Here is an 18,297-nt window from a genome sequence, read left to right on the forward strand (position 1 = left end):
TCCTGCTTTCTGGTGATGGTTCCTGATTGCCTGTCTTGTCTGATAACTGACGTTTATTAATTATTTACAGAGCAAAAAAAAAAAAAAAAAAGGCAAAACAAAAACTCAAACAAAAGCCTCTATTGCAGCCTGATCCCATCTAGAACTTGTTAAAAACAAAACAAAACAACTTCTTGTTACCACTCAACCATGTAGTGTTGCCACAAACAAAACCTGCCAGCCTCCTCCTCCTCCTCACTTCAGTGATTCCAGTGTTTGCTGTCTTCAGTGGTGTATGTTTTCCAGGCATCACTGCAAGAATGCAAACTTCTGCAATGCCAGATAAATACTTGTTGACCCTTTGTCTAACATATTTTGTCTTCGTTTGCTTGACTTAACATTTTTTTTTTAATTTTTTTTTTTAATTTTATGTTTGCTGCATGTGAAAGCCCCCACTTGCAATTTTTTTTTGTTTTGGTTTTTTTCCTAATCAGCATTTCCCTTTTCCTAGAAATCCATTTCATTTACCCAGCTGCTGCTTCTCCATTGCTCTCCTGTTATCAGAAACCTTTAATTTTATTTCACCTACTGATCATCTCTTCCCACACTTGTGACTGTTTCTGTGTCTTTCTAACGAAGCATAACCAAAGTCCTCATTCTGCTGTATGAAACTCTTACATGTAGGATATCAGAGACTGCCTTGTCAGATGATCTTTGATGCCATCATCCTGCTCAACTGCATGCTTCTAAAATTACTAAACCCTCTTCTTTGCAACATCTTTCCTAGCATTGAATGTTTAGCTAGTAGTGTTTCATAGACAAGCAGGCAACCAGCACTGCCCAAATTGATCTTTTTTTTTTTTGTGTTCGTTTTGTTTGTTGTTTGTTTGTTTATTTTTTGGTGTTGTTTTTTTTTTTTGTTTGTTTGATTTGCATGCTGGTGTTTGGTTTCTCCTTCTCTGATGTGTCAGTGTGTACAAGACTATGGTGCATCCATCACCGGACTCTTCCTGCTCTCTCTTGTCTGTCTCAGTCCTAGTCCTTAGTCTTAGTCTTAGTCTTCTGCCTGCCACCTTCAGATCCTGGTGCCACCATCAGCCTGAACCACAGTTTGGTAGTTTGTTTAACTAGCCTTCCTGAATTTTAATTTTCATCACTAACACCTCTCTGGGGCACTCATGGTTAGCTGTCTCCTTCTCCAGCAGGAATGCAGCTTCCTGTGTGCTGTTAATTACTTCACAGTCGACCATTCTCCCTTCTCACCCTCTTCCTTCCTCCTCTCCCTGAACTCCCTTGAATTTTTCCCTGGGGTCTCGAAGGGAATTAACTCTCTAACGGGGATTTAGTGCTTTCATGCCTTGCTTCTTGGCTTCGGCTGTGCCACGCCAAGAAACTGTCTTAGGCAGCGGAAAATTGGGCTTGTGATTAACCAACTGCTCCATGTTTGTCCCTTACTTGTGTTTTAGAGAAGGATGAGGCTGCAATTGAGAGTTCTGAGTACAATGCCACGTCAGTAGCTGATGTGGACAAGCGGGTGAAACGGCGGCTACTTATGGGTAACACTTTTCTTCCACTTCCTTTGTTGTGCTCTCACTTTTGTCTGTATGTGTGTTGGGGGGGAGGTTCTCCTTTGGTCTCGTTTGGTTTTGGTCTCCTTTGGTTTTGGTTTGGCTTTGTTGGTTTTTTTTTTTGTTGTTGTTTTGTTGTTGTTTTTTTTTTAACCCGACTTCATCTGTGTGGAAAGGTCACCGATTTTGTTAAGTTTCTCATCTGTTTGTACAACTTCATTTCTTGTTTTTAAACTTCCTTTTTTTTTTTTCCCCCCCTAATGCTGTAGCTTTAATGTTCAATTTCCTCTGCATAGAAAGAAGCTTTTGCCATTAACCTTACTTACCTTTTGCAAGCTACTTTTTACATGTGGTTTGTGTGTTTGTGTGTATGTGTTGCTGTAGGATTCCCCAAAAAACCTCCTGTTGCAGGCCTGCCTGTTGACTTAAAAGTGAATGATGATGATGATGATGATGATGATATAAACCAATGTCCTATTACATATGTGGTGTTAAATGAACAACTCTATTTGCCTAATCAAAAATTTCCTGTGCTTTTGATTGAAGTGTAAATATTATGACTGGAAATTCATTTATTTCCTTTGTGCAGCTGTTTCGGTAACCACTGAAAGATCTTTCCCTAGTGACTAGTGAGCTTCTAGCATGTTCTTCTTTCAAGACTGAAGCGTGGCTTGTTCCTCTGTGTGGCTGGAGCCTGAGAGTAGAAGGGAATACCAAGTGCACTGAACAATGAGGATAATTCTTTAGCTTCTGCACACCCTTGTGCTTGTCTTCTTCACCTTCCATTTATGGCTGTTCAGGGAGAGTGGCCTTTTGGGAATGGAGAGGGGAGAGTGGCTGGACCTCTGCCAGGCCCTTTCCATGTGACAGAGAGCACAGAGCCAGCAGTTTGGGGTTTTCCAGGTGGTTTATTTCTCTGTATTTTCCATTCTAATGCCCTGCTCACCACATACAGTTATTCCCACTAGGTTTTAAACATAGTGAGCATTGGTGAGATGTACCCATTTACAAGACAGAGACTCCCCACCCACAGAAGAGCTTCTGGCAGGACAAGATCCTGCTCTTTTCCCTCAGGATTACTATTTAATTTCTTAAAACCTTCTGAGTCCTTTGCAGAGGGTCCTGCTGGCCTTTGGCAAGCTCAGCTCTGGCTGGGAGCGCCCACACCTACCTGGAGTGACCAGCTCTGGGAGAGCAGAATATTCCCTTGGAATATTTAGCTGATTGCTGGGCTAGTACTTGCAGGAGGTGACAGTATTTATGAAGTTCCCACATCACTTGTATCTTGCCACCCATGACAAACCATCCCCTCACCAGCAGTACAACCCCTGTGGTGTAAATGGCGCAGTGTTCATAACTCTGTAATGGCATTAGATGAAAATACTGAGGTAGAATATTTTCCCTCAAGTGAAAACCTGGGGGCCATACGTCCCTTTATTTTTAGCTCATCCACAACTGTTAATTTGCAGTTCGCTTGCAGGCCCAGCAAGCGAGCCATGACAATTTATTGTTTAATGATGCACTATTTCAAGTAATTTAAGCTAACAAGAGCTGTGAGGCAGCTCATCTTGCTTTGGACATGTGCTATTGTAGCAAAAAAAATGCAGCCCTGTAGGTCTAAATGATGAGCTTGCCCAATTAAAAATAAGATGTACGATACAGTTTAGAGGTACTGAGCAACATAATGCAGTGTTGGTGCCTCACCCTCCCACAGAGGTAATTTATCCAACCTGAAAATAAGCTCACACTGCTTACAAGAATCCAGGAAAACGGCATAAAAAAGTTCAGCATTAAAAAGATTGGCAACAGCCTTCTTAATTACACCAGCTCTGAAAGTTCCAAGCTGAACACAGGCCATGGAAATAGGTTTAGGGAGATATTTTGAAATCCAGGTGGCAAAATACATTGTTTAGCTCTTCAGTACCTCCTGTATTAGCAGGTATCACCCAAGAGCTGACAGCGATTCCTTAGTAAAACATTAACTAGACCAGAAAAATTCAATTAGTGAGTGAAATCTGAGTGAGAGGCTTATCACTTAGGGGCTTCTCTGCTTGTTCATTTCTTCTGATTTCTGGTGCTCAGAATTGATTTTTTGTTTTAATGGATCTTACTCATTTCAGAAGTGTAGTGGCATTTCCATGAAGTTCCACATTGACTTCAGATGTTTTCTAAACAGCTGGTTTAGAAAGCCCTGGGAGGCTCCTCAGGAAACTTTTTTTCCCCAGCTTTTCTAAATGGACTGTGGTTTTTCGGCCCTCCCGCAGGCAGTCTTGGGAGAGCAGGAAAAGTGGATGACTTTTATGTAATTTTAGTAGTCTAATGAAAGGTGCTTTCAGTTGCAAGTCCTGAGCTGATAATTTCTAGTCCCCTGTCATTTGCTGCACACAAGTTAAAATGACTTATGGTCCGTATAACCCTTAATATCAGCCAAGATATTATTATTAATAATAATATTATTAAATATTCTTATTTATTACGAATAATTGCTAAGAATAAGCTTCCACAAGATGATTTTGGGAGAACATTTTGCTGTCATCTTGCTACAGCAAGGCAGGCCACCTCTGTGTCTTAGACTGATTATTACAGGGGCTGTGTCCTAGTCATGGTGTGGTCCTGTGACTTGGGGCTAAATCTTTAATAGAGCAAAGGAATAAATAGGCTTTCTTCCTCCTTGTTAGACACATTTTTGTCAGGGTCTTGTGGGGCAGACAAGAAACTGGTCTTCTCTCATGACCTACGAGAAACTTTCCTTTAGAACCATCCAGTGATTCCTAGCAATTTTCATCCAGCTTTTTTCATAGTGTTTGGAAGGAGTCTGTGGATAGGGAAGGGCATTCACCCTGCAGAAGTTCATATCCTCCCAAGCATTTAAAACCAGAGCTGTACCACAATCTGTAATGTCCATTTACACCCCCCTTGTTGCAGAACACTTTGCACTTACTTCAAACCAGCAGGGCACAACCAGTGCCTTCAGGTCTTCTTAACCATTTGGTATTTTTATCTTGCAGTTAGTTGAGCACTGCCTTCAGCTCTTAAAATTATTGTTCAAATCTCTGTTCTCTGTGGCACAAGACAATTTTTTTTTCCCCGAAAATATTCTCAGTGTGTTTCTTTAGGGGCATCACAGAGACCTTTTCCCTTTTCCTTTACCTTCTTTTTTTCTTGGGAGCCTCCTTGCTAAATTTCTGCTCAGCCCTACTAATGCACATATCCTCAAAATATCTGCTCCTATGTCACGCCTTCAGCAATGGAGGTTACTTTTATCCATGTTTCCATATCTCCTTTTGCAGTGCAGAACTGTAAAGGTGAGTCATCCAGTAGTCCAGCTCCTTATCATTAAATAAATTATGAATTTATCAAGTCTCGTGGGTTTGACATCCTTCTTGGCCACTGTCTTTCGCTCAGAAAGGCTTCAGGGTTCTTACAGAGCAACTTTCTGATGCTTTCTTGTACACAGAACGTGATATTGTGGCCACAAAAGTAGAGTTTGTAGCACCAGTTATGCCATTGGGGCTGCCTCATTACAAATAAATCAGCTGCTAAAAAGATGTGACAGGTGGCTCAAAACTTCCTCTCTGAGGAACCAGAGCTGTAAAACTGTCTGGTGTTAGGGAGATAATGCTTTGCATTTTGGCTACTCTTTACATCAGCTCTTAGAACCAAATAATTCTTTGTTGACGTATCTTTTTTATATTGTCTTTAAAAATGCAGTCACCTGTTACAGTGCCGTCATCACAGGCCTTCCAAGACTGCAGGAGGTGTTCTGGCAACACAACCACGATGTTCTATCCATGAACATTTTGGAAGACCCATTTTCTCACTGTGGTTCATTTGCCTTCCTGTACCCTTTAGCAGTCAGAGGATCAGGTTCATTTGGGCTTGACCTCAGGTGACTTCAGAACAACTGCCAAGGCTTTGCTCATCTTCCTCACCTTCAATCCACCTTTTCTATTCTTTCCAGAGATCCCTGTTACAAGAACTCACTTTGACAGTAAAATGTTCTTGCTCTGGCTGTAAGGCTGGTTCCTTCTTGTCACAAGAAGAGAGTTTTACAAAGTTCTTTTGGCCGTAGCAAAGAGCAACAGGACACTGAGCCCATCTCGAAGTTTAGGGAGCACAGTAATTTCCCTGGGAAGTATCATGATGCAAATAACAGTAATGTCATTGCTACACAGGTCTTCAGAAACCCAAACTCTTCCCAGAAATTCACTCTTTCATGAGACAAGTTCCAACTCATTTTGTGCCAGGGCAGCTTAAGATTTTTCCAGTGGACAGTGACTTCTTGGGTCATCAATGAGGTTATTTACCACCCCCATCAGAAGCAGTGATGCTGTTCTCTTCCCTCGAAGCTGGCTCCCAAGATCCCTACAAATTATTTATTCTCAACTGGTCAGCTCTTTCATCCAGTCTCGTGCCTCCTGAAGGAGGAAATGTGGAAACATCAGCCAGGGTAAATGTGTTTATCCTGTCCTGGCCAAAGCTGGTTTGATTGCAGATTTTTAGCCCAGTACCTATGAAGGATTTTAGTGAGCTGCTCATGTCATATTAAGGAAAAAAAAAAAAACAACACAATTTGAGCTTGTCATCGTGCCCTACAGCATTTGCAGCAAAGGGAAGCATTTCAGCATCTCTTACATCAAACAGACAGAGAGATTTACAACTTTAGAGCTTAGTTTTACCCATTTGTGGCCCTCAGCTTCATATATTTTGAGTCATCTGAGCTTAATAATCAGACCTGTGGTATCTTTCCCTGTCTAAGGATTAGGCTACCCTGTTCATCCTGGACATCGAGCATGCTTTTGTCTGGAGCACCTGATTGCCTCAGTGGTGGGGAGGTACCTTGCTTATAGCCCTTTTCCACACCAGATGACCTCTGCAGGTGACAGGTTGTGTCAACTGATTGTTCATGAGCAGAGGTAGAACCATCTGATGTGAGCTGAGCACCCTCCCCAGGAGTTCAGCACGGAAAGGCCACCTGAAGCACCATCCTTGATTCTGCACTTGCCCCTCGCAGAGGCTCCCAGGTTTCATGCAGCTCTTAGCAGATCATTCCTCCACATTCCCTGTTTCCAGTAAATGAAGATCCTCCTTCAGGTATCTTGCACAAAGCAGGGATTGCAGAGGGCACACACCCAGCGTGTGAACTTCATATTGGTCATGTCTTGTCCCTGTGCTCATCCACAAGGTCAGCCACCCTTCTCCCCTTTCTTCCCTTAGTCCACCTGGAAATTCCTGGGATTCCAGAGCTCAGAAGAACTCATGGTGTGGGACTGTGCGGTCTTAAGGCTAAAAAAAAAATCTCAGGTCTTAACTTGCAAGGGTCTGTGCCCTGTATGAACATGCACTCTGGTGTTCTTTTCCTTTCCACCTCTCCACATGACACCTTGAGGGGGTTAATCTTTCTACTGAAGACCATGAGCTTGGTAGAGCAGCAAGGGGGTTGCTTCCAATGTGGTGTTTTGTTTGTTAGGAATTTCAGGGCTTAGTTTCACTGAATCACTGTTTTCAGCAGAGACATACAACTCTTTCTCCATTACAGGAAAATAAAGTCCATGGAGTTAACAAGAATTACCAGAGTCTAATAATGAAATTTATTTTCTCCTGCCACGTTTAAAATGATGGCATATCAATATGGAAACCTTCCTTGTGTGTCCTTTCAGTCATCCAAGGATCTCTCCTCTGGTGATTCAGCGTGAATAACTTCTCCAAAATCAAACCTCTCTCTTGAAATACTGTATAAACCACACAGTGATTGTGCAGTTCATATGCAAATCCACCATTTTCTGCATTTCAGGCCTGTATGGTGGAGCCATATTTAGCTTCTTTTCAGCTCAGGAAAAGGAGCTGTTGATCAGTAGAACCTACTGAAGCCACTAACCTGCATTCTTAACCATAAAAAAAAAAAAAATCCTTTCACCTGATGAGAATTATCTATCAAAAGCCTTTTTCTCATGAGAGTTAAGTTTTGTGGGAAGACTCAGGATTTCACAGTGCTTGTGCTTGCAGTGATCTTGAGAAACAGGGAGGCAGGATGTCCACAGGAGTCTTGTCAGAATATTCATTTGAAATGTGAGGAAATGGTACTGAAGGCCCTTTCTTGGTGCATTGCCACCCGTGTTCAAGGGAAATGTTGGTCTGTGAAGTCAGACTGACTCGTTATTGCCTTATGAAGGTGTCCCACCCTTGGGACCAGTATTGATAACCAACAGCCTGATAAGGGCCTGGGATTCTTCAGGTTCAGTAAACATAAAAGCATAGAAAATTTGGTTTTCTAACATGGCATTGAATGCCCTGACTACAAAGCGTTGGAGAACAGAGTGTTACGAGCTCTGGTTTGCCATTAGAGAATTTCCACGGGTCTTAGGCTGTTTGATTCCAGTGTGAGTTAAAAACAGATTCTGCAGACTTCTTTTTTTTGGTTTCTTTCAAAATGGAATTTTGAAGAGTTCCCAGGTGATAGTGCTCCCAGTTTTTTCTGTCTCAAAGAGCAGGGAGGTGGACAAGCTGGTGTTTGTTTTCAAGTGTTCTTTCAGAGCAATTAACTTGGAGCACGGTTACAGCCTACCAAGGGTCACCTTTTCAGTCTGTACTTCAGTACCTAGCTTTGTTGTGCTGCCTCCTAGGACTCTTTCCAGTTGCTTAAAATACATCTTTATTTTTTCTGAATGGCTTTTCCCCGACTTAGAACTGCTCACTGACAGCAAACCAAGCGTGTGGCTCTGTGTGCACCACAAACCCCGTTGTGCTTTAATCAATAAAGAATTTAAAACATATAACTAACAGGCATATTGCTGGGAGGCTCCCTGACTCAGTTACTGGCTTGTGAAACCAAGACCTCTCTTTAACTCCTCCTGTCAGCTCTACTTTGCTGTATGAAATCATAGCAAACAGGGGGAAGGAATCCCTGAGGTCATTCATGCATTCTCTCTCTCCCAAGGGCAGGTCCTTTCATCTCGAGTTATCGTCACTTTTATTCACTGAGATTGTGAATGGTGTGCTATTTCCTGTAAAAATCCCTTTTCTCCATTTCTTTGCTGATGATAAAGACTCTGACCTTATCCAGAATTCCTGGCAATACCTTCCATTGTTTCGCTTTTCCATTTTAAATGAAAGGATTTGTCCAAGGTCAGGAGATAATGCTCCTTGGCAATGCTCAGAGTATTTCAGTTTGTCTTAAATGCAGCTCCTCCGTGTGGAAAACACACCACAGCTCCTAGTGCTAATTTTAAGGGGCCAGACTGGACTCACAGGGTGCTTACAAAACACCTGATCCAAACCTTATCAAGTGATGTTCCCTAAATATGTCGCGTCCCCTGAAGAAGAGGAATCGATCTTCACACGTTCCCTGTGTGGCAGTGCAGAATTCTCATCCTATTCTCATGCAAATAAAATTCTACCAATCATGAAATTGCAAGGAAATGAGGAGACAAGCATAACTAAGGGGAAGAATTCCACATCCTGCAAGTTACCCTTTCTGTCTCACCTTTCTCATTCCCTGCGTATGAAGCTCTTTCAGTTGCTCCTTCATCTGTTCACAGCTATTTGTTTCTTTCATTATGCTCCCCGTGAATGCTCTTTCTCCCCTCCTTTCAGCATCACAGAGCAGAATTTGCATGAGAATGGCATAGTTCTCCCTTAACTGAAAATTGAAATATTTCAGTTGTGTGTTTAGTTCCTTCTTGTGCCTGTTTGTCCTTTGGGTCCCTCCTCGTTCCCTCATCCCGTGGCACGTAGAGCATGTACTGCCACTTGCAGTAAAATTCTCTTTATGGATGGCAGCAGCAACCTTACCATGTGTTCTATCTCATGGCTTTCTCCCTCATACTGAATAATCCCTCTTACTTCAAGGCAAGCTCAACTTGAATTTTTTTAATTTTTTTTATTTTTTTGTAAATTGCCTGAATTGAGCTTTAATCTCTTCTGAGTCTCAGGCGTTCGGAATTTGTGTATTTTTGGTCAGAGTCTGAGGGGGCTCCAGAGTGTGGGGTTTTTTATTCACTTAGGACTTTTATCCAGTCCTGTAGGACTTTTATCCAGTCCTGCAGTTCACCTGCACACAGCAGTGATGCCACTGGTGGTTAAAATTGTTTCTGTGTGATTCTCTGTACAATTTAAAAGTTAAGAGGAGGAGGGTACTGTGAAAACCCAGTGGAATCCTGGTGTTGGTCCTTATGAGGGCCCTAAAATGCTGCAGTGATGCAAAGAATCATTACGGGCAATGGCAATTCATGGTTTCAGAGTAGACCTTCTCAAAACTCCCAAAGCTGTACATTTGGCTTTCTTTAACAGACATCCTTAACCTTTCCTCACTTGTTCAAAGTTTGCGTTTCGCTGCGAAATCGATGCACAGAAATGAACTCATTTTTCTGTGCTTAGCACAGGTGAACAGGTCACCCCTTGGTTCAGACCCAGTAGCACTTTTACAACAGCTTTAGGTACAGCACAGCTGCTGAGAAACCCTTCCTGCCACTCCAGTTTCCAGGCAGCATTACCTCAGAGTAATTTCCCCCCCTCTTTGGGTCTGAGGTAACCCCCTGCACCTCGTGCTTTCGCTGGCTGAAACAGTGAGTGCTCTAAAGCTGATACTCCTCTTGCAACGTTTGGCCTTCAGTTACATCAAGATTGATGTGTCTGACCCCTGAATTTAACACAGAACATACTGTGTTCATGTGCAAAATTGGGACCAGGTGCAGGAGGAGATAATGGTTACACTCAGAGTACTGTTACTCATAACTTTGCTTGGACTGTGAATTGCTTTGATAGCACCTGATGTCACCTCTGAATTCAGGCTCCTCCATCAGGAATTCCTCTTTGGCCGGTGTTAAAATTGACTCAGAATAAGCTTCTCCAGGATGGCACAGATTTTGGGAGCAAAGCCCAACCAGCTGACCCCTGGGAGCTTTAGGCTACTGCAAATGAATTCCAAATAAAGGCAGTTTGAATGGCTGGTTTGCTTTGACTTGCCCCATGGTCAGTGTTATCACTTGGGCAATCATGGGAACTAAGCAGGGGGGAAAAAAAGCATTTTTCCACTTCCACATCTTCCTTTCAGCTGTACTTACTGCTCACCGTGTCAGCCTTTTACAGAAATCTGGCAAACTTAGAGAATATTCTTTGTTTTGGGGGGCTGCCATCTCTTTTATTTGCAGCCTACCTGTTGCTGCAAAAAAATCCTTTTTCCTCTGCCTTAGGGCAGGAGCTCAGTCCAGCCTTCCTCTCTGATTCAGGAGGTGGAAGTTGTTGTTGTTGTTATCTGCTCTTCCCAGTCATTGTGTTATGATCAAGAATTAGAAAGCAAATAGGGTTTTCTGCATCCTGTTGACTTCAATTTGCCATGCTGGGTAACAGAAAAGGTCAGGTGTTTACCTTGTCCAGTCTCACAGACCTGTGTAATTTTGTTCTGCTTTGCACCTGTAAAATCTCCTGTAAAATTGGTTTGGATCTTAGTTCAGATTGAACCAAAATTGAGTAGGACAGATTTGCCTGATTTTGACCAATACCCTTAAAATCACATCATGTTCTTTTGTTCATGAGATAAATTGAAGTCACAGACATTTATTTTATTAAATAATTGGCTACTCCAAACAAACAAACAAACAAAAAGATTAAATTAGAAGCTTATATTTTAAATGATCATGTTTACTTGTTTCATAAAAGAAGCTGAAAATCAGTTTTTCAGAAATTTTCTCAAACCATATCCCACATTGCAATATCCCATAGTTAACTGTTTTTTTCCTATATATATATATAGATAGATATAATTGTTAGAGCAGTAAATATTCTAATGGAGTAAACCACAGGTAAAATATATTGGTAAATGATTTTAGTCCATGGATCCATTGAGCAGATTGTTTCAGAATTAAGGGCTTACACTGGAAAAACACAATGTAATTTCTCCCAGACTGCCTTATGTAAATAGATGTCCTGTTCTTTTTCTGGTAGGAATTCAATAAGGATGTAGATGGGGCTACAAACATCACTTTTAATTAACAGCAAAGTCTAATTGTTTCAAATTATGAGCTTTATTGTAATTCAGAAGGAACCTAAATGTCAGTTCTGTGACACTGCTTTACTTGTGTCTTCCTGTTCTTTTTCTGCTCCCTCCTCAGAACAAAAAGAAAAAAAGAAAAAGCCAGAAATGTGTGAAAAAGTTTAAAACAAACAAACAAACAAAAAATGCTAAAATGCTGAGGTTGTAGGATCAATATCACCATGAAGACCTGATGCAATTTTTAACATCCCTTTTTTTTTCCCTTCCCCGGTGCGATAAAATGAAAATAAGTAATTTGCATCTGCTCTTCGTTCGAGGCCTGAAAGTTGTATTTGCTTTTCAAATATAAAGTTTGGTAGCGCTGAGGTGAAGAAGAGTGAGCTGAAAGTCCTTGCCACCAGGAGCACAAGGTGGTCATGCACTTGGGTTTGTGCTGCGTATTGGCCTCAGCTCTTCTCTTTGATGTGGCTCCCAGGACCTCTTTCCCACATTCTGCTATTCATGTTTGCTTTCTTTTCCCAATGTTTTCTCACGACCTTGAGTTTAAAGAATTTCATCAATACATCTCTCCAATAATCCAGAATGTTAGAGGTACTGTCACATGTCCTCCTGCTCACTTGGGTCTCCATCCTGCTAAAGAGTTTGTCATGTATGAAAGTCAGAGTCACTAGGAAAGTTGAAGGGTATTTATCCCTTTCGGTTTGTTTTACTAAATCTGTGTGAAAATAAGAAAAGCTGGCTTGATTCCTTCTATTTATATGTAGAAATAACTCTTGTTCACTGAGTGACCCTTACCCTATAGATCCAGTCATCCATGCCATGGGAAAAAAAAAAAAAAAAGAAAAAAAAATTGTTGTGTCTATTCATTTTCACTGGATGTCATCCAGAAAGCAGAAATATTACTGCTTATGTTCATCTTGTGCTGATGAACTACAATAAAGGAGACTTCATGTGCCAGAGTTAATCTGCTAACATAAGATTTACTGCTCTTTGCAGTGCCACGCCAAACCTAATCTCCAGTGCCTTTCCCTGGCTTTTAACCTTAACTCTTTACTCCTGGCAAATCATCCTGCCCTTAAACTGTAAAAAATTTTTAAATCACCTGAAAGGTTTTCCCTTCTCTGGAAGATAAAATGATCTGATGTGTTGGCCTGCACGTGCACACACACAGACAAGTGGAAATGCCAGCAGAAGAATTCTTCCAGCAGTAGTTTTTACCTCTTAAGTCTATGAAATAGTCCTTCCCAGAGGAGTAAATGAAAATCAGAACTGTATTACTTAAACAGTTTGGTTCAGGTCCTGCAAAAACTGTACTTGAGGTGAGCAAGAACTCCGCCTGAAAATAAGGAATTGCAGCCTCAGCTCCATTCCCAGAAAAACACGTCGATGCACTGGTTAGCTGTGCCTTATGGCAGTTATATGCAAATCTATTTGTGTACTGATTGCCCTTTCTAATTAGTGTTATTACATAGCAAAAATGGCAAAAAAAATCTAAAATCCATCCAGAGGAGCACATGTGAATCTGTCTGGACTCAAGAGTTCTGTCCCGTGCTGGTAATGCAACCCCTTGTTTTTGGGTTTTTTCCTGAGTGCCAGGAGCTCATTCCACAACTGATGTAAAGGCCTGTGCCAGTGCAAAAAAAAAAAACAAAAAAAAAAAAAAAAAAAAAAAAAAAAAAAAAAAAAAAAAAAAAAAAAAAAAAAAAAAAAAAAAAAAAAAAAAAAAAAAAAAAAAAAAAAAAAAAAAAAAAAAAAAAAAAAACAAAAAAAAAAACAAAAAAAAACAAAAACCAAACCAAAAACCCCAAAAAGAAACCAGTTACACTTTTTTTTTCCTCCCTATTTTAAAGCAGTGAAGTCCCTCCAAAGGGCCAGTCTAAGTTCACCTCGAGGACAAAGCAGAGGCTGCTTTAAAATAAAAAAAAAAAAAAAATCTTTTAGTACTAGTCAATTGAAAGATAAAGCCTGTTCTGTGTAAATAATTTTTGATCAATGTACTGTTCTAAGGCAATTCCCAATTAGCATATCCTATAGCTTATTGTCAGACCCTGTCCACAGGGTACAATTGTGACACAGGCTGTGAATATTCAGCAATTGGAGTCTGTAAATCTGAGTAAGTAATGACAAAGCCTCTTTAGGGAAGGAGGTGAGCTGAGCAGAATAATGGAAATCTTGGGGGGCAGTGGGGTATTTTAATTTAATCAAAGCCAGAGCAACTGAAAAAGATACTATTAAAAGGACTTGCTCTCTGAAGTAAATACTTTTCAGATAAATGCCCAGTTCAAACTGACGTGCTAAATTGGCATCCTTACAGCCACTCCATTCTGTGGATCAAAGCAAAGTTAATCATTTCACTTGCCTTTTATCTATTTTATGGATGTGTCTGTGAGTGTGATGTGTGAGCCTGTGCATGTGTAATGTGTGTGCATGTGCATACATGAGTGGAAATAATGGCAATGAGGGGAGGGGTTTTGCTTTTTTCCTGACGAAGTTGAAGATTTTTTTTTTTTTTTTTTTTTTTTTAATGTAGTGGTACCTCACAGTCACTGCCCACTGTAGTAAAAGCTCAGAAGTATTGCAACTTTCTCTTGCCTGTGTTTGCCCAGCCACCCTTCTACATACTACAAGCACTGGGAAATTTCAATGACACAGCTTGGAATGGGTTCAGTGACCTCAATTATGCCCTCCCACCCACTCCAAACTCCTTTCAATTTGCAAAAAGCTTTAAGTGGACAAAACCCAGATGCCTTTTGCTTGTAGTTCAGTAAGAACAGATTGGGCATGTAGATTCTTGTCAAAGTGATATATGTAGTTCATTTTCCATTAACTCTTTCTTAACTAAGGATTTTCAATTCTCAGTTCCAAGTCTAGCGCGCTGCTTTGCTCTCTACTGTTTTTAGAGTTCATTGTGCCTACGACATCATTTAAAAGTGAAGCCTGAAATGCCTCAGCTAGACATTGACTGATACAAAGCAGGTAGAAGGTTTGCTCCTGCTTTTAGAGGCAATCACTTTTTTTTCATAGTTTTTAAACTTGTTTCCTACGTAACAACCCGTCCTGTTGTCTAAGGCGGTCGAAAAGTAAATAAATATAATAAGGAAAACCTGCTGGGAGGAGAAAGAGATCACGAACTTGTGGAAATGATTTCCCAGTCCAGACCAGTCCGTGGGCCCTGACGACCTCGCGAGCTCGCTTGGGCTGCCTTGCTTAAAACTCGCGTTGCTTACACACACCGTAACACCCCAAAGATGCCGTAATACTGTAACATCCCCGAGAGCCAGTGCCTCTCCCCTCCCCCAGAACATCTCATTACACTCCCTCTCTCCCTCTCCCTCTCTCCCTTTTCTCTCTCCTTCTGCAGAAACATGCGCTGTCAACAACGGAGGCTGCGATCGGACGTGCAAGGACACGGCGACGGGGGTTCGGTGCAGTTGCCCAGTTGGATTTACCCTGCAGCCTGATGGGAAAACGTGCAAAGGTCAGCCTCTGTTTGCTTTGCAATGCATCATTTGCCTTCAGTGCTTCCAGTGGAAGATGTAAATATCAAGTTATTTGATCGATACTTTCAAGTTAAGGCAACGCTGGCGTGGGGAATCGCAGTCGAGTTCATTCATTTTCTCGCCCCCGGGATTTTTCCGTGTGTCCCTCCTAGCTCCAAATATTCTGTGATTTGGGTCCTATAAATTTCTGTGTATTAGAAGGTTTTATTGCTGCAAAGAAATGAGATGCAGAGAGGTCAAGAGGAGCAACTCTGGGCTGCGAAAAGCCTTTAGTTTCAAAGGATATTCTTGTAAAACTGCAGTCATCCAGAGGTGTCTGAATGTGTCTGCTGAAAAAGCAAGTTAAGATACTCAACCAGTACTTTGTAACCTGCAGATTATCAGCTGGTTATCACTAACATAATCAGCTGGTTATTACCAAGGGAAAGGCGGGGAAAAAACCCAGACACTTCTCCATTTCTGCACCTTCAAAACACAAGTAGCAGCAAAGGAAAACCAAAATAACCTTTGCAAATGCAGGGGTCTAAACCACATGGCTGGTGCTCAGGTTTTTACTGTTCCAAAGGCAGCACGAGACCCTTGGTGTTTCTGGTCCTTTGAGGGTGTGTTAAGACCAAGGTCAGGGGAAGAAGGGACAGAGCAGAGCATCTGATATCACTGGTCAGCATCTGTCCTTGGTTAAGGAGACAGGGACAGTCCTCAAATATCCCTCCAAAATCACACTTAGTGGCATGTGTGTAGATTTGGATACATGTTGATAGGGCCATCAACCATTGTCCCATCTTCCTTTTGAGCTTCCTTGCAAAGGACTCGGTGATGGACACCCAGGAGGACGTTGCATGTATATTTGTCACAGAGAACGCTTTTGATCACTCAGTGACTTGGCATAAGCTGACCTAACTTGCTAAGGAATTATTATGGCTCTTTTTTCCTTCAAAATACCCAGAAATGTCAGAATACCTTCAGTCCAGGGCTTGATGTTACTTAAAATAGTAAACCCCACAAAAATAAACAGAAAATGTGTGGTTTCCTCTTGCTCCAGGCTGAAAAATCCCAGTGCTTGGGCATGATCCTGTTAGTATTTATAGAAATAACAGTCCATTTTGCCTGTTTATTTGAAAATAAAACATTTAAGCTGCCATTGCACACAATGTTAATAGTTAAGGGTGAGCTCACATCAAAACCCAGTCATCTGAGTTCAAGCCACATAAAAATAAATCTTCATTTTTACCAGCAGAACAGTAACAGTGATTCCACCAAGTGCTTAAAAAGGAGGGATTTTAATAATGTAACATACACCTAGGCTTGATCATAATGTTTATTATTGAAACTGTGTTATGGAAAAACAAAGATTAATTCTAAATTTAGACACTTGGCCGGAGAACTAACATGGAACAATATTTATGTAAAAATCAAGTCAGTAGTTAGTCCTCTCTCAAATCTTCGTTCGTGAAGCCTGGCCATGATGATGAGTTAGTCCTCTACACAAAATGAAATATTCAGCTGATCCTCCAACCAAATACTTTAGCTCCAAGCTCTTTCACTTTTTGCTTTTCCTCTGTTCTTATGAGTAAAGAATATAAGAAACAGAATTATAATGCTGCAGATTCTTCTTTAGTTCCCTCAAATAAGCAGAAACCAGAAAATAACTTACATGGTTTAATTAACCAACCAAGCCATTTCTTTTTAACCTTTATTGGCATTTTAGGAAGTACTCTTCCCCATAAAAAGGTAAAATATATGTTTCAAATTTAATTTATTTGTAATTAATCACATTTATCTAATGTGAGATTCCTGGGCTAAGATTCTGCTTTCCTGGAAGGTAGAGTTACAGGGCATGTAAATAAAGCTGAGAGGAACTGGAGGGAAAATTGATATATTAACTGCAAAATGCACTTGTGGCTTGAGCAAAAATGATTAATATGTTTAGGTTTAATTTAGCAAATAAGGTTGATCAAAAATAATGTTTTCATTGGAAAGTTTGTGATTTTTTAGTCAGTTTTGGCATTTTCCTCTCTTAAGACATTTTACATTGTGGAGTTGCTGAGATTCAGAGACTCAGAGAAACATTTGAACCTTTGAGCACTGCAGGGTGGACATTGTGTAATTTATTAATCTGTTGGCACTTTTCCTCCTTATTTTTTACAAGGGAATCAGTTAAAATAATATTAAAAAATATGAAATAAATAAAAATACTATTTTTCTAAATAACAAAAATTTCTAGATGGTTCTGTTCAAAAGTCAGGACTAATCTGGCTTAGGCATTGTATAGGCATGTAATGGGGAAAAAAATTACTGTCCAAAATGCCCACAGATTTTTGTTTAGTAGTTTGGGATTACATTCATTGTTTAGTATAGAAAAAAGGCAAGTAGACAGTGAAAAAAAAAGGAAAGACGAGTTCTTAAAAAAGAGTAAATGCAAACATGCTTGATTGCCAAAAGGTGGCAAATAAACCCTATTAAATGTAACTAATTGTGCTATACTTTGTTTGCAAATCTCATATTTCCCATTCTATAGTTCTGTCAGAAAAGCTGGCATGAATTTAAAATTCTGGTATTTCTCCTGGCCCTTTCCCAATTTATCAGAGGGTGGAAGGTGCAGGAATGCAACTTCCAAGCAATACAAGGAACTACCTTCAGTGGGTTTGGATGCTGAACTCTTCCACAGGCTCAGTGGGAAACGAGGATTCATTGCACCTCAGGGAATCAAACTCCTTTTGTTAATGCAGATTACAGTCTGGCTTATATCAGATGTCAATAAAACAGGGGGCAAATTTGTGGTGGATATGGTTTTAACATGGAATATGAACAGGCATCTGCACAGCCAGTAGGAAAACTACTGTCACAGAAGGTTTCTTTGGTTTCTGGAAACTGAAAAAAAAAAAATCTTTTTTATCTCTGACTGTTTCTCCCTTTCATATATTAATTCCCTGATCTCGTAGTGAAATAAGAGCAAAATTGTCTGTGGTCTGGTTAAGAGGGACCTTCAGATGTATAAATGGTGGCTGGGATAAAAGTTCATTAACCTTTTGCTGTTCTTTAAAAGTCAGTCTGGACCTCAAGTCTTCCCTCAGCTGGCTTGGCACACAATGGAGAATGCTCCTTTATTCCCCTCAGCTTTCCTGTCAACTTGGCTTTTAATAAGCCCAGCCATGGAGGCTTTTGACAGCTAAGAGAAGAGACATTCCAGGCAGCAAGAGTTCCATATTCTCCCTCTAATTAACGCTATTTAATTTCTCCTGCCATTGTAACTGGGTGA

General features: G+C 40.7%; 1 protein-coding gene across 3 annotated transcripts in view; it reads left to right on the top strand.

The window, feature by feature from the left end:
• Window positions 1-18,297, top strand: part of SCUBE1 (signal peptide, CUB domain and EGF like domain containing 1) — a 166,951-nt gene that overhangs the window by 92,370 nt on the left and 56,284 nt on the right. For 2 of the 3 annotated variants that reach the window (XM_027901749.1, XM_027901748.1), the window contains exons 7-8: window positions 1,446-1,535; window positions 14,900-15,016. In XM_027901749.1, coding sequence (XP_027757550.1) covers window positions 1,446-1,535; window positions 14,900-15,016 — 207 coding nt within the window. The remainder of the gene's footprint in view (window positions 1-1,445; window positions 1,536-14,899; window positions 15,017-18,297) is intronic. The other variant, XM_027901750.1, reaches the window with a different exon arrangement.

This window comes from Empidonax traillii, unplaced genomic scaffold, assembly GCF_003031625.1.
Source record: "Empidonax traillii isolate 1590-97213 ecotype Southwest subspecies unplaced genomic scaffold, ASM303162v1 scaffold809:size313224, whole genome shotgun sequence".
Classification (NCBI taxonomy): domain Eukaryota; kingdom Metazoa; phylum Chordata; class Aves; order Passeriformes; family Tyrannidae; genus Empidonax; species Empidonax traillii.